This window comes from Molossus molossus, unplaced genomic scaffold (assembly GCF_014108415.1).
Source record: "Molossus molossus isolate mMolMol1 unplaced genomic scaffold, mMolMol1.p scaffold_m16_p_7, whole genome shotgun sequence".
Classification (NCBI taxonomy): Eukaryota; Metazoa; Chordata; class Mammalia; order Chiroptera; family Molossidae; genus Molossus; species Molossus molossus.
This window is the reverse complement of record NW_023425401.1, coordinates 15,542,139-15,557,380: the sequence shown is the minus strand read 5'-3', so window position 1 is coordinate 15,557,380 and position 15,242 is coordinate 15,542,139. Positions and strand designations below refer to the sequence as shown.

Here is a 15,242-nt window from a genome sequence, read left to right as displayed (position 1 = left end):
GTCTAGCTTCATTGTTTTTGCATGTAGCTGTCCAATTTTCCCAACACCATTTATTGAAGAGGCTGTCTTGTCTCCACTGTATGCTCTTGCCACCTTTGTTAAATATTAATTGAGCATATTGTCTTAGGTCAATGTCTGGGTTCTCTGTTCTGTTCCATTGCTCTATATGCCTGTTCTTGTGCCTGTACCAGGCTATTTTGATTACAGTGGCTTTGTAGTATAACCTCATATCTGGTATTGTGATCCCTCCTACTTGTTCTTCTTTTTCAAGATTGCTGTGGCTATCTGGGTTCATTTTTGGTTCCATATAAACTTTTGGAGTATTTGTTCTAGTTCTGTGAAGTATGTCGTTGGTATTTCGATGGGGATTGCATTGAATGTATAGATTGCTTTGGGTAGTATGGACATTTTAATGATGTTAATTCTTCCAATCCATGAACAAGGTACTGTATATGCTTCCACATTTTTCTATCTTCCTATTTCTTTTTTCAATGACCTATAGTATTCTGTGAAGAGGTCCTTTACTTCTTTGGTTAAGTTTATTCCTAGGTATCTTAATTTTTTTTGCTGCAGTGGTAAATGGGATTTTTTTTAGTTTCTTTTTCTGTGAGCTCATTGTTGGTGTATGAGTGCCAGCAATTTCTTGACGTTAATTTTGTATCCTGCTCCTTTGCCAAATTTACTTATTAAGTCTAGTAGATTTTTGATGGATTCTTTAGGGTTTTCTATGTACAATATCATATCATCTGCAAATAATGACAGTTTCACTTCCTCCTTTCCAATCTGGATCTCTTTTATTTTTTTCATGTCTAATTGCTGTGGCTAAGACTTTCAGTACTGTGTTAAATGAGTGGCAAAAGTGGGCATCCCTCTCTTTGCTGATGCCTCTGCTGATGGGTCTCAGCTGCCAGTCTGTGCTGCTGCTGCCTGGAGATGGATGTCTGCTCCCAAGTCTCAGCTGCTGTTGGGGGTGGAGCTCCATTCCTGCCCAGTCACTGCTGCTGTGGGGGAAGGTGCTGGGCTCCAGTCAGGCTGTTGCTGTGACAGATGGTGCTTGGCTCTGGCCGGTTTGGGCTACTGCAGCAGGCACCTCGATAGCACCACTACTGTGCGCTGGTCTGCCTTGACACAGTGGGGTCCACTGGACAGATGGTGCAAGGGGCTCTGGTGGACTCCAGTCGCTCGGTCCTAGCCACTCCCTGCTTCCTCCTCCCAGAGAAGACCAGCGATCTTCCAAAATGGCGGGGCCTCCTCAGGGAGGAGCCGCCTACTGCGGCGGCCGGCTGCTCCAGTCCCCAGCACAGGGACCTTCTGCCCCGCGCTTCTCCACGGCTCAAGGTTGGTCGTCCGCACTCACCTTCACTCACTCGCTGACTCACTCTCTCACACACTCACCCTCGCTCCAATCCTGCCCGCTGCCATCTGACTTTTTATTGATTTTTAGAGAGAGGAAGGGAGAGGGAGAGAGATAGAAACATCGTGAGAAAAAACATCAATTTACTGCCTCCTGCATGCCCCCCACTGGGGATCGGGTCCACAACCTGGGCACGTGCCCCACTGGGAATCGAACTGGTGACCTCTCGGTGCATGGGTTGATGCTCAACCACTGAGCCACACCGGCGGATCTCTTAATAGTTATTTTTAAAGACATTGTTAGATTCAATTTGCCGGTATGTTTAAGATATTTGCACATATACTTATCAGTAAGTTTAGTTTATAATTTTCCTTGAGTTTTAAAATCCACATAGAAGTTGGAAAGCTTTTGATCTTTTCTGTGTTTTATTTAAAAAAACATTAATGTTCTCTTTCTTGAAGTTTGATAGAATATATTCTTTTTTTTTTTTTTTGGTATGTGCCCCTAGCAGGAACCAAACCCTGGACTCTCTGGTCTGCAGGCCGATGCTCCAATTGCTGAGCCAAACGGGCCAGGGCTTTTTTTTTTTTTTTTTTTGGTAAGGCTTACCAGAGGATATTTTTTCATTTATCTTCAGATAGAGTGGGAGGGAGGGAGGGAGGGAGGGAGGGAGGGAGGGAGGGAGGGAGGGAGGGAGGGAGGGAGAAACATTTATGTGAGAGAGATACATCGATTGGCTGCCTCCTGCATGACCCCGACCAGGGCTAGGATGAACCACAACCAAGGTATGTGCCCTTGACAGAGAATCAAACCCATGACTCTCTGGTTCATGGGCCAATGCTCTAACCTCTGAGTCAAACCAGCCAGAGCTGATAGAATATATTATTAATTCTGCCCAGGGCTAACATCTTTATAAAAGTGTAGCTTTGAAAACCTTTACAACTTATTCTACTTTGAACTATTTATATTTTTATCTTTCGACTAAACTTCAATAATTGACATTTTCTAAGAAAATCTCTACTTGTCTGGATTTTAAAATAAAGTTCATTGTGTTTTCTTTTTAATGTTTATGCCCACATTTATTTTCTCATTCATTTGTAATTTGTGTCTTCTCTTTTTCAATCAGAAAGCCAAGTACTTGTCTATTTTTATTGGTCTTTTGAAAAAGTTTATTGACAAAATCTATGGTTCTTTATTTTTGAATTGATTTCTTTTCCCTTTTATTAATTTTTTTATCCATTTCTGATTTTTCTATTACCTTGTAAATTTTGGTCTTTCATGATCCATAGTAGTTTCTCATACTTTCTCTCTCACCGCACTTTTCTAGATGGAGAATTCCTCAGTTTGATCTTCCCACACATTATAATTTAATCTTTTTTCATTCTCTCTTTTGCTCTTTCTTTTCTCCCCCCACCACACCCCCAAGTAATTCTGTTTCCTTGGCAGTTAATGCTTCTGTGTTGAATTTGATGAGTTGCATTCATGCTGCTACTTTTCATAAGTGTTTTGTGATTCTTGATTTGTTCATATTCATAGTTGAAGGGTCTAAATTAAATATGTTAATTTTCCTCTAGCTCAAATTAGAATCCCATTGGTATGTCACTGAATTTAGTTTCTGATTAAAGGGTCTGTCCTCTAGGATTATGGAGGAGGAGTGGAACTTTCAAAAAAAAAAAAAACAAAAAAACTTACCTTCCTAGTTTGGAGAATTTCCTTTCTTCCTGGAATTTCTGAGTAAATTGGGACTCTTCCCTATTTTTTTTGGCTCCCAGCCAATTTTGCAAGGTTCCCACTACAGAGAACTTCTATTTCATATATTAAACTTTTACATACTCTACGGTTACCTTATGGTTTTCTCATTTATCTTGTCATGTGTTTAGGCTAATTTAGTTAAAAAGAACAATTGTATTTTTTTTAACAGTTCATGTTATTAGATAACTAATTTATAAAGTCAGACTATTGATGTGACTTGTTAGGGAAACCATTTCTTCATGCTGTCACATGTCACCCCAGTAAAAGAGGGGGGATGGGATTATGCCAGGTGTCAGAACATTATTCATTTTATTCACAGCGGTGTATAGAAGAAAGTGTTAGGACAGACCTTGTAAGGCAGGAAACTTGTGTTGATGTTTTGACATCCTGGTTTAAGTGTAGCCCCAGGGTACGTTGTTCCACACACACCCACCACCTCACCTAACCTCCCCATCAGTTTCTGTCTGCCTTTCTCACCAGTCAACCCTGAGATGCCCCAAATTGTTGCCATTTGACTATGTACAATGGGGAAGATATGGAAGATACCAAGTCCCCTCACTCCAGCTTTCACCTTTGGGATTAAACAGCCTGGAGCAGGGAAAGTAAACTGTGATCAAAACCAAGTGAGAAACTTTAAAGAAGCTTTGACATGAACATTAAGAATGACATCCACGCTCTGGCCGGTTTGGCTCAGCGGTTAGAGCTTGGCCTGTGGACAAGAGAATCCCGGGTTCGGTTCCCACTGAGAGCACGTACCTCGGTTACAGTTTGTCCCCGTCCCCAGTTGAGGTTGTGTGGGTGGCAGCCAGTCAATGTGTCTCTCTCACATCGATGTTTCTCTTTCTCTCTTTCCCCCTTCTGCTCTATCCGAAGATAAATGCAAAAATGTCCTTGGGTAAGGATTAAAAAACAAAAAAAGAATAACATCCTCCCAGCTGGTGTGGCTCAGTGGATTGAGTGTTAACCATGGACCAAGAGGTCACCCATTTGATTCCCTGTTAGGGCACATGCCTGAGTTGCGGGCTCAATCCCCAGTAGGGGGTGTGCAGAAGGCAGTGAATGGATGCCTTCTTTCTCACATTGGTGTTTCTCTCTCTCTCTTCCCTCCTTTCTCTTCTCTCTCTAAAAAAATAAATCAAACATATTAAAAACAACAAAAAAAGAATAACATCTGACTGAAACTTGAGGAAAAAAGGGCAACCAGGGAAAAGAAAGTAAAGTCTTAGCAGATGTTCTGAAACTGCCCGTAAGAAAGGGCTGGGGACTGATCCTCTGAGAGCTTTGGACTCAGTATGGCTCTGGTTGGTCCAGTCTTCACCTGCCGAGCTGGATGACCTGGGGGCTCCCTGGCAAGCATATTGCAGTCTGTCTGACTCCATCTTCATCAAGAGTCCTTCAGTTCCATCACAGAGAACTGCCCGGTATGTTGCAGTTATCTATAAAGCACTTCAATTCAAGTAAGTGCTTGGCAAGTTGACTCTTCTGACAGGATGTCAATGAGGGCCTTGCGCACACCCTCACAAGGGGTGCTGGTGTTTTAGAGATCTAGCAGGTAGGGGCAGAAATTCTTGCTCATTAGGAATGGGGGTGCCAGCCTTCACCTTGAAATGGGATCTGGACGTGGATGGCATCCAGAGCTTTCAGCCTGTTCAGGTAGTTGCACTCTGATTTCCTGGGTTTCCAGCTATAACAGTCTTGCGCCATCCTCCGCGAGGAGCTAGGGTCCATACTTGATAGATTGAAGCCTAAATAGTCGAGTATCAGTCTCCTCTTTCAAGTCTTTGGGGCATGTGTCCCACAGAGACATGAAGTCTCCTTCAAGATTTCATTGAAAAGCAATGATTTGCTTCTTCACAAAAATAACTAGCAGTACAAAGACCAGGCTGCCGTCAACCTTTGCAAGCATCACAGTCACCATGAACCACCAGTTACTGCCAGACACCAGGGCTTTCCCACCCTGTGCAGAACGTCATGGGTTTCACCAGCAATTTTCAACCATTTTCAACTTGTGGCACATGTAAACTAATTACTAACATTTTGCAGCACACCAAAAAATATGTTTTATTTTTTTGCTGATCTGACAAAAAAAAAATAGGTACAATTTTTATTCATTCACATCAGATGGATATTGTTGTGTTGGCTGTTATTTTATTTGATAGTCTAAGAGAAGAGAGGTAGGTGCCCCTTTTACTAAATAGTCAGGTGTTGCATGTTTTTAGAATTCTTGTGGTGCACCAGTGTGCATGCTGCCGCACACCAGCTGGAAATCCTGGTTACGCCATTGCCCTGCATTGTGTGCCCAGATTCCCTGGAGCTCCATAGCCATTTCCTTATGGGGAACGTCCAAGCCAGACCTGGCCTGAAAACATGGCTTTGTAGGCGGGTCTGTTGTGTTTTAATTAAAAATCTGTTAAATGTACAGATTAGTTTCAGAGTGTTTGGCAACTTGATAATATTCAAGATTCCCTTTCCAGGACATGGGATATTGACAGACTTACCAGTTTTTAATTTAATTTTGTATAATCAAAATCCAAACAATTTATGAAGATCTTCAAAATAACCAAGGGTATATTTCACAATTTCCACTACTTTTCTTCCCAGTTAATTAATTCAGTACAAATATTTAAAAAAAATTTTTTTTTTCTTTTTTTTGTTCAGATAGAGTGGGAGGGAGGGAGAGAGAGAGAAACATCGATGTGAAAGGGACACATCGAGTGGCTGCCACCCACACAACCCAACCAGGGCCGGGGACAAACTGCAACCGAGGTACGTGCCCTTATCAGGAACCGAACCCAGGTCTCTCTGGACCGCAGGCCGATGCTCTAACTGCTGAGCCAAACCGGCCAGGGCAAAAATGGTTTTTTTTCTTTATTGATTTTAGGGAGAGGGAGAGAAAGATAGAAAAAGAACATCAGTTGGTCACCTCCTGCATGCCCTGCACTGGGAATCGGGCCCACAACCTGGGCATGTGTCCTGACCAGGAATCAAACCGGTGACCATGGGTCGACGCTCAACTACTGAGCAACACCGGCCGGGCAGAAGATACATTTTTTAAAAAAAACCTTTACTACAACTGGAAATTTGAACACTAGCTAGATGTTTGATAATATTAAGGAATTATTGTATTTTTTTAGGTGCTAACAGTATTTTGTGCAAATAGTATTTTGTTTGAAAAGAATCCTGATCCTTTAGATGTATACACTGTAATATATCTGAGGTTTGCTTCAAAGTTATGTAGGGTAGAAAGCATAGATAAGTATGAAAAAGATTTTTATAAGTTGCTAATTGTTGAAGCTGACAATTATTGGGTTCATTCTATTATTTTGTCTCGATTATGTATGTTTGAAATTTGCCATAATAAAAATTAAAAATATAAATAATTGCAAATCACAATGCCAAAGGAAAGAAAATATAATAATGAAAAGAGAGCTTAAATTACACTTACATTCACAGTGTAAAAACACTCCTAAAGATTGTTGATTCTGTTGTTTCCTGCCCACTTAAAGGTACACATTGGACTGCAAACAAAATTATGATCTAGCCTTTGTTTATATTCTCTGTTTTTTAGTGTCTTCTTTCTTCTGCTTAGACAATGCCAGTTTTCCCTTAAGGACACATTTTTCTTCTGTTCACCTCCTTACATTCAAAATTGTCAGTCATTTACATATACTGAGTACCTAGTTAGCGATGAACTTTTTCTCTAGATTTAATGTACAAGAAAAGAATACTTTGGGAGGGAGTTTAGGGGTTGAAGTCAGGGATTAGATCTGATAAAGTGCTAGGAAATTATTTGATTATTTGGAAAGTTACTGATAGAACTGTGAAAAGTTTATTGGAACATTTAGAAAAAACTTATAGGAGTCCCATAAAAAATTTACCTGTTGATTTTTTTTTTTTTTTTTTAAATGCCAGTGTGGAGATAGCAGAAGGTAAGAGCTTAACCTTCTAGTATTGTAACAGAAATAAATAGATCATATCTAAGAGGGTAAATTAAAAAGTAGCAACATTAGCATATATCCAGATACATAGATGTGATTAAAAGAAACTTCAATGCGAGGTAGTTATTTTTGGAGAGGTGGGATAAGTTGAGAGAGGGGTGGATAGTATGAAACAACTGCTATATTTCATTATAAGCCACTTAGTAATACAATTTGACTTTTAAAAGTGTTATGTTTTATTTAAAATAGAAAATGAATATTAAAAATAAGTGCAATATAAGTAGACTTATTCTAAAGAAACAAGAAAAGTAGTAAAACTAATAAAGTTAATCTGAATAAAATTAAAACTGATATTGAATGAAGTTAGAGGCAGAGTGTACTTCACTTTCTTGCATGTGCATATTCAGTTGTCCCAGTACCATTTGTTGAAAAGACTGTTCTTTCCTCCATTGAATTGTCTTGTCACCCTTGTTAAAAATCAATTGACTATGAATTTATGGATTTATTTCCAGATTCTCATTTAGTTACATGTCTATCTTTATACCAGTCTTGATTTCTGTAGCTCTTTAGTCAGATTTGAAATTAAGTATGGATCTTCCAGCTTTGTTCTTTTCGAAAATTGTTTGGCTATTTTGTGTCCTCTGCATTTCTCATACGAATTTTAGTATCAGCTTATCAATTTCTGCAAAAAAAAAAAAAAAAAAAAAAAAGAAAGGCAGAGGCATCCAAGATTGTGAGAGGGATTGCAGTAAATCTGTGGATCAATTTTGTGTATATTGCTGTTACCATCTTAACAGTTTGTGAATATAGGATATCTTTCTATTATTTAAGTCTTCTTTAATTGTTTCAATGATGTTTTATAGTTTCAGTGTACAAATCTTGCACCTCTTTGGTTACATTATTTCTAATTGTTATAATTTGGATACTGTTGTAAAGGAATGGTTTTCTTAATTTCAATTTCAGGTTGTTCATTGCTGGTGTATAGAAACACAATTGATCTTTGTATTTTGATCTTGTATTCTGTAACCTTGCTGATCTCACGCATTAGTTTTAATAAATTTATTTGTATATTTCTTAGGATTTTATATATACAAAATTATATCATCTGCAAAAAAAACCAGTAATTTTATTTATTCCTTTCCAACCTTGTTGCCTTTTATTTCTTTTTCTTGCCTACCTGCCCCAGCTAGAACCTCCAGTATAGTGCTGAGTAGAAATGGCAAGAGTAGACTTCCTTGCCTCGTGCCTGATCTTATGGGAAAGCATTTAGTCTTTCACAGTGAAATATCATGTAAGCTAAAGGAGATCTATGTGAGGATATTTCCTCTTCTATTTTTAATGTTTTGTGTGTGTTTGTTTTTATCATGAAAGGATATTGGATTTTGTCAAATGCGTGTTTGTGTTTTTTTTTTTTTTTCTGTGTCTATTGAGAGATCATGTGGGTTTTTGTTGTTGTTTTTGTCCTGTTAATACAGTGTATTACATTGATAGATTGCCATATGTTGATGAACCATCCTTGCATTCCTGGGATAAATTGTACTAGTCATTATGTACAATCCTTTTCAATGTTTATGGATCTAGTTTGCTAGTCTTTTATTAAGTATTTCTGCATCTTCATTTATAAAGGGTATTGGCTACAATTTTCTTTTGATGTCTTTGTCTGCATTTGGTATCAGGATCTCATAGAATAGTTGGGAAGTGTTTCCGCCTCTCCTTTTTTGGGGGAAGAGTTTGTGAAGTATTCATTTTAATTCCCTAATGTTTGATAGAATTCACAAATGAACCCATCTCATTCTGGCATTATGAGAAGTTTTTTGATTACTAATTCAATCTATACTTTTTTATAGCTCTATTAAAATGTCATGTTTTTTCTTAAGTATTGTTTTTTTAAAAATTTTTATTGATTTTGGAGACAGAGAGAGAACTGGAAACACTGATGAGAGAGAACCTCGATTGCCTGTCTCCTGCATGTCCCCCACTAGGAATTTGGCCCACAACCTGGGCATGTGCCCTGACTGGGAATCTAACTGGTGACCTCTTGGTGCATGGGTCAACACTCAACCACTGAGACACACCGGCCAGGCCTAAGTAATGTTTTTTTTAACTTGAAGATACAAAGTTAAGTGGAAGATTGTAAGTATGTATAAGGTAGCCTTATAAAGCTCAAATTGCATATAAAAACTTGTCCTGCTACTAATTCTTGGGAATTCAATTTGAAACTTATACTGTTTAACAATTCAGTTTTTAAAAATGGGATTTTTTCAAAAGAGTGTTAATTGTTAATGCCTTTTTATTTGAATTATTTTATAGTCATATTTCATAATAAAGGTTTTTTTAAATTTATTGAGGTGACATTGGTTAATAACATATGTTTCAAGTGTACAGTTCTATGATACATCAGCTTTAATATTGCATTATGTGCTCATCAAAGGGTTTTTTACATTGTTTTTATCTCAGCAGCAATGCAGCAAGTGTTGGATAACCTTACGGAGCTGCCCCCGTCTACAGGAGCAGAAGAAATAGACCTAATTTTCCTGAAGGGAATTATGGAGAATCCTATTGTAAAATCACTTGCTAAGGTATGTTGGTTTATTCATAAGATTACTAAATTATTTTTTAAATTGTTTTTGCAGAGGTCTTTTCAGATATTACTGTTTTAGAACTTAGTCTTAGCAAATAATACTTACTGCATAATGAAATCTCACTGTACATCAGAATTGGACCACTTTGTGCCTTTTCTGTGCTGACTTTAAATATAGGATGAAATAACTCTTAATTTTAGCCTAACACATTTAACGTTTTATGGAAATTGTAACAGAACAGTTATGTTATAATGGCACCTGTGAAAAAGATCCTGGTCCTATCTCCATTTTCAACAACAGCAAGATACTGGTTTTCTTTTTCTTCTTCTTCTTTTTTTTAATTGAATTTATTGGAGTGACATTGGGCAATAAAATTATACAGGTTTCAGGGGCTGATTTTCTTATTTTATTAGATTGTGTACCTGTTTTGGACTTCTTACATTTTTTTTTTTTTTTCATTTTATCTTCAAGTAGAGTGGGAATGAGGGAGAGAGAGAGAAAGAAACACTGATGTGAGAGAGACACATTGACTGGTTGCCTCCTGCACAACCCCAACCAGGGCTGGGGACCAAACCATAACCAAGGTATGTGCCCTTGACCAGAATCGAACCCATGACTCTTTGGTCTGCGGGCCAATGCTCTAACTGCTAAGCCAAACCAACCAGGGCATGGACTTCTTATATCTTACATCTAGTACTTTTTTAAATCTTGTTTCTCTTGGATAACCCTGGTATTTTAAGTCTGTTTCCATAATCAGCTCTATAATAATCTCTTTAACTCATCTTTTATAACCATTTTAGTTCAGTTTTATTTCACTTATACTATTTTCCTGGAGTAATTTTTGTATACATCACTAAAGCTTAGTGTATTAACTGCTCACAGCCCTGCCCTCCCATTCATTCATGTTCCCCAAATGGTTCTTGCTTTAAAGAACCTATGCCGATGCCCTGGCTACTTTTGCCCAGTGGTTAGAGCTTTGTCCCATGGACCAAAGAATCTTGGGTTTGATTTGGGCCAAGGGCACATACCTCAGTTGCGGTTCGTTCCTGGACCCAGTTGGGGTTGTGCGGGAGGCAACCAATCAATGTGTCTCTTTCACATTGATGTTTCTCCCTCCCTCCCTTCCTCTCCTCCCTCCTCTCCTCCCTCCTGCTCTATCTGAAGATAAATGAAAAAATATCCTTGGGTGAGGATTTAAAAAAAAAAAAGAAGAACCTATGCCTGTGCTCTCTGACCTTTTTTTCACATCGCTATTTGTCATTCCCAGACTATTGCTTTCACCCTCTCCTGTCATCATATTTTAGCCACTTGTCTTTTTTCTGAGACTTCTGAAAAAAAAAAAATCATACCTTTTAGAAAGTTTTCTATTGGTAAGAGTGAATTAATTAATGATGCAGATTATTTATTTTATTCATAAACTTAATAATTCTAAGATCACATAATATAAAGGTTTTGGCTCCTAACTAATCCACTTGTAGATTGCCCAACTGGATATTTTGTTTATTTATTTTTTGGACATAAACTTTTTAAAAAATATACTTTTATTGATTTTTGAGAGAGAGAGAGAGATAGAGAGAGAGAGAGGGAGAGAGAGAGGGATGGAGAGAGGGAGGGAGGGAGGAAACATCGATGTATTAATTGATGGGTTGCCTTCCGTACTTGCACCAAGGGGATCTGACCACAGCCTAGTTATGTACCCTGCATGGGAATCAAAACCATAACCTTCTGGTGCATGGGCTGACTCTCCTGCCAACAGAGCCACATCAACTAGGGCAGTAATAAGTTTAAATCAGGAAATGGTAATCATTCTACTTTGTTCCTTTTTCAGGATTGTTTTGGTTATTCTAGGTCCCTTGCAATTCCATATGAATTTTAGAATGAGCTTGTCAGTTTTAACAAGGAACTCTGCAGGAATTTCAATAGGCATTGTATTCTGTAGATCATTCTGGGGGAGTGCTGCCATCTTAACAATGTTAACTCTTCAGATCCATGAACAGGAAATGGTTTTCCATTTAACTTTTCAACAATATTTGATAGTTTTCAGAGTATAAGTTTTACACTTTATTAAATTTACTCTTGAATATTTTATTTTTAATGCTATTATGTATTATTTTCTTAATTAAAAAAATTTTTATTGACATTTTAGAGAGAGGAAGGAAGAGAGAGATAGAAACATCGATGTAAGAGAGATACATTAATTGGCTGCCTCCTTCATGCCTCCTACTGGGGATCATGCTTGCCACCCGAGCATATGCCCTGACCAGGAATTGAATCGGGATCTCTTAGTCCAAGGGACAACGCTCAATCCACTGAGCCACACTAGCCAGACTATTTTCTTAATTTTATTTTTAGGTTGTTCATTGCTAATTTATAGAAGTACAATTTATTTTTGTACATTAATCTTGTATCTTACAACCTTGCTGAACATGTTTATTGGTTCTAATAGTCTTTTAGTGGATTCTTTAGACTTTTTTAAAGACAAGTCTATGAATATAGATAGTTTTACCCATTTTCTTTTTCCTATCTACATTCCTTTTATATCTTTTTCTTGATGACTGTCCTGACTCAAACACCAGTGCAAATGTTGACTAGGATGTTGAGAGGGAGAAGCGTTTATTAAATATAATAGTATTAATTATTAAATGTAATAGTAGCTGTGGGTTTTTCTAAAATCCAGTCTTGATTTTTGGCATATGATTTTATAGCAACACCTGAGAGCACGCTCACTCTTTGTAAAAGTGGCATCATACTCCATTGTATGAAAATAACAGAAATATTGTGGTTAACCTTCTGATAGATATTTAGATGGCTTTTTCTCCTACAAACCATACAGTAATGTAGAGTCTTGCTACATGTTATTTTGTACATGTATGTGTATCTTAGGATAAATCTTAGAACAGTTGCTTAATTTCGTTAGATGTGATCAAATTGCTTACCGGAGTGTTCCCATCAGAAGAGTGTGTGAGAGTGCGTATCTTCTGCCATATTCTCACCAATATGGTCTGTTTATCGGAATTTTTATTTTTGCCCGTCTGATAAGGAAAAAGTATTTTTTGTTGTCTTTTTTTAATTTTTAAATTTATCTTTATTGTTGAAAATATTACAGATGTCTCTCCCCCCACCCATGACACCCTCCTCGCCCCTCCTGCGTCCATTCACTATACTCTTGTCTGTGTCCATTGGTTATGCACCTATGCATGAAAGTTCTTTGGTTTATCTCTTCCAACCCCTTTCCTTCCCTCTGAGATTCCTCATCATGAATAAGGTGTATCTTTTCATAAGTTTAAGAGGTGTTTGAATGTTTTTTTTCTATGAACTCTTTGTTCATATTCTTTGCCCATCTCTCTTAATGTGTTGTTGATCTTTTTCTTATTGGTTTGAAGAAGACTTTTTAAATATAGGGAAATTAGTCTTTTGTCTATAATGTGATTTGTAAGAGTTTTGACCCTAGTTTGTTATTTGTATTTTGGCTTTGCTAATTTTTGACAAGAAGGAAATTTAAATGTTCATGTAGTTAATTATATTAGGTTTGTTTTTGTTTGTTTAATTTATAGCTTCCAGATTTTTTTTGTTGTTGTTGAAAATATTACATATGTTCCCCATTTTTCCTCCCATTTACCCCCTTCTTCCTATTCCTACCCCACCTCCTGCTTTCCCCAAACTAATGTCTGTGTCCATTGGTTTTGCATATATGCAAAAAAGTTCTTTGGTTTCCCTCTTCCTAACCTCCCTACCCCCCATCCCTCTGAGTTTTGTCAGTCTGTTCCCTATTTCCATGACTGTGGATCTGTTTTGATCGACAGCTTATTTATTAGATTCCACATATAAGAGAGATCATATGGTACTTGTCTTTCTCTGAGTGACTTATTTCTCTCAGCATAATCTCCAGGTCCCTTCATTTTGTTTCAAAGATAAGAGATCTTTCTTTCTTATAGCTGCATAGTATTCCATTGTGTAAATGTACCACAGCTTTTTTATCCACTCATCTACTGATGGACACTTGGGTTGTTTCAAGATCTTAAAAATGCTCAACATCTCTAATCATCAGAGAGATACAAATTAAAACAACAATGAGGTATCACCTCACACCTGTCAGAATGGTTGCCATCAACAAATCCTCAAACAACAAGTGCTGGTGAGGATGTGGAGGAAAGGGGACTCTAGTGCACTGCTGGTGGGAATGCAGACTGGTGCAGCTGTTATGCAAAACAACATGGTGCTTCCTCAAAAAATTAAAAATGGAATTGCCATTTGACCCAGTGATTCCACTTCTAGGAGTATATCCTAAGAATCCTGAAACACCAATCAGAAAGAATATATGCACCCTTATGTACATAGCTTCCAGATTTTGAATCATAATTAGATCTTTTTCTCTCAAAAACTATAAAAATACTCTTTTATATTTTCTTGAATACTAGTAAAACCACGCTTTGAAAAAACATTCTTTCTCCTTTTAAAAAATATGAAAGGTTTATATTACTAGGGGTTTTGTTTGTTTGTTTGTTTTTACACCTGTGTCATCTTCCCAATTCTACAACTATCTCTAAGAGTGGCTCAGCAGTGTCATTTAGAAGCTACCTGGGTATCTTGAGATATAATTTATCTAGTCTAAGAATTTGAACTCCTTTTGGTTAACTGAGTGATTCTGACAAATTCTTTACTCATTAGAGAATTTAACTCTGTTGGTACTTATTTCATCTATTTTTTTGTTCAGAACAAATCTTATCCTTTTTGATACAGTGTATGGAAAAGCAAAATAAAAATTGAGTTCTCCATTCCCTCTGTCTCATTTCTACTTTCTGCTCAAGTTCTAGGTTATTTTTTACTATTTGTGGATTTCTCTTCATCTTTCTTATTCTAAAGTCTCTGTATTACAAACAAGGATGACTTACTGTCAAACTAATTTCTCATTTACTGAGTTTTATTAAGAAATATTTAATGAGCAAGTGATACACAGCCATGTTCTAGGAAGACAGAAACAAAATTCATGATATTTTGTTTCTTGTTTTTAAGGGAGAAGGGCAAAATTACTAAATGGTGTATTATCATTAATACAGAACAGTATGTGTCACTTTCTATAGAGCCAACAACTCTTGTTAAAAATTTCTTTTTGTCTACAAACATGGTTTCACTGTGTTTGGGTGAAATACTCAGAAGGTCTGAAAGAACATTTTCTTCTCTGCAGTTTATTCTTCTAAGGTACAGTGGTGAGTAAGATTCTCAGAACTGGCCATGCAAGAAGGCTAGGCCACATTTGTGTCCGCTCCGAGTGTCCTGCAAAGCCAGTCATGGCATGTTCTTCCAAGCACTTGGGGCAGGTGGAATGTGTTTTTATTGAGGTATGCTAGCTTTCTAGTAGTGCTTTTTCTTAAAGGAAACAAGACCCATTTATTCCAATGCGTGTGGTTCATCTGTCCCTCTGGTCAGTGTTTCCTTTGTCCTTGGTTTGATCAGTTAAATTCCAGTTTGTACTTGTCTCTTGAAAGATACTAAATAAATTCTGACTTTAACCTTCTTTCACAAAATAGTAGAACTTAAAATATGAACCTGCATTTGCTTTCTTGGAAAAAGTGAAATTGATCTCGATTGAACCAAAGTATATTTCAGAAATGAGTT

The 15,242-nt window shown here is 37.4% G+C and overlaps 1 protein-coding gene across 3 annotated transcripts in view; it reads left to right on the top strand.

Annotated features, from left to right (window-relative positions):
- Positions 1 to 8,234: 8,234 nt before the first annotated feature.
- Positions 8,235 to 15,242, top strand: part of MPP6 (membrane palmitoylated protein 6) — a 40,371-nt gene continuing 33,363 nt past the window's right edge. For 2 of the 3 annotated variants that reach the window (XM_036247425.1, XM_036247427.1), the window contains exons 1-2: positions 8,235 to 8,335; positions 9,502 to 9,623. In XM_036247425.1, the coding sequence (XP_036103318.1) occupies positions 8,299 to 8,335; positions 9,502 to 9,623 (159 nt within the window). In that variant the 5' untranslated portion in view covers positions 8,235 to 8,298. The remainder of the gene's footprint in view (positions 8,336 to 9,501; positions 9,624 to 15,242) is intronic. The other variant, XM_036247426.1, reaches the window with a different exon arrangement.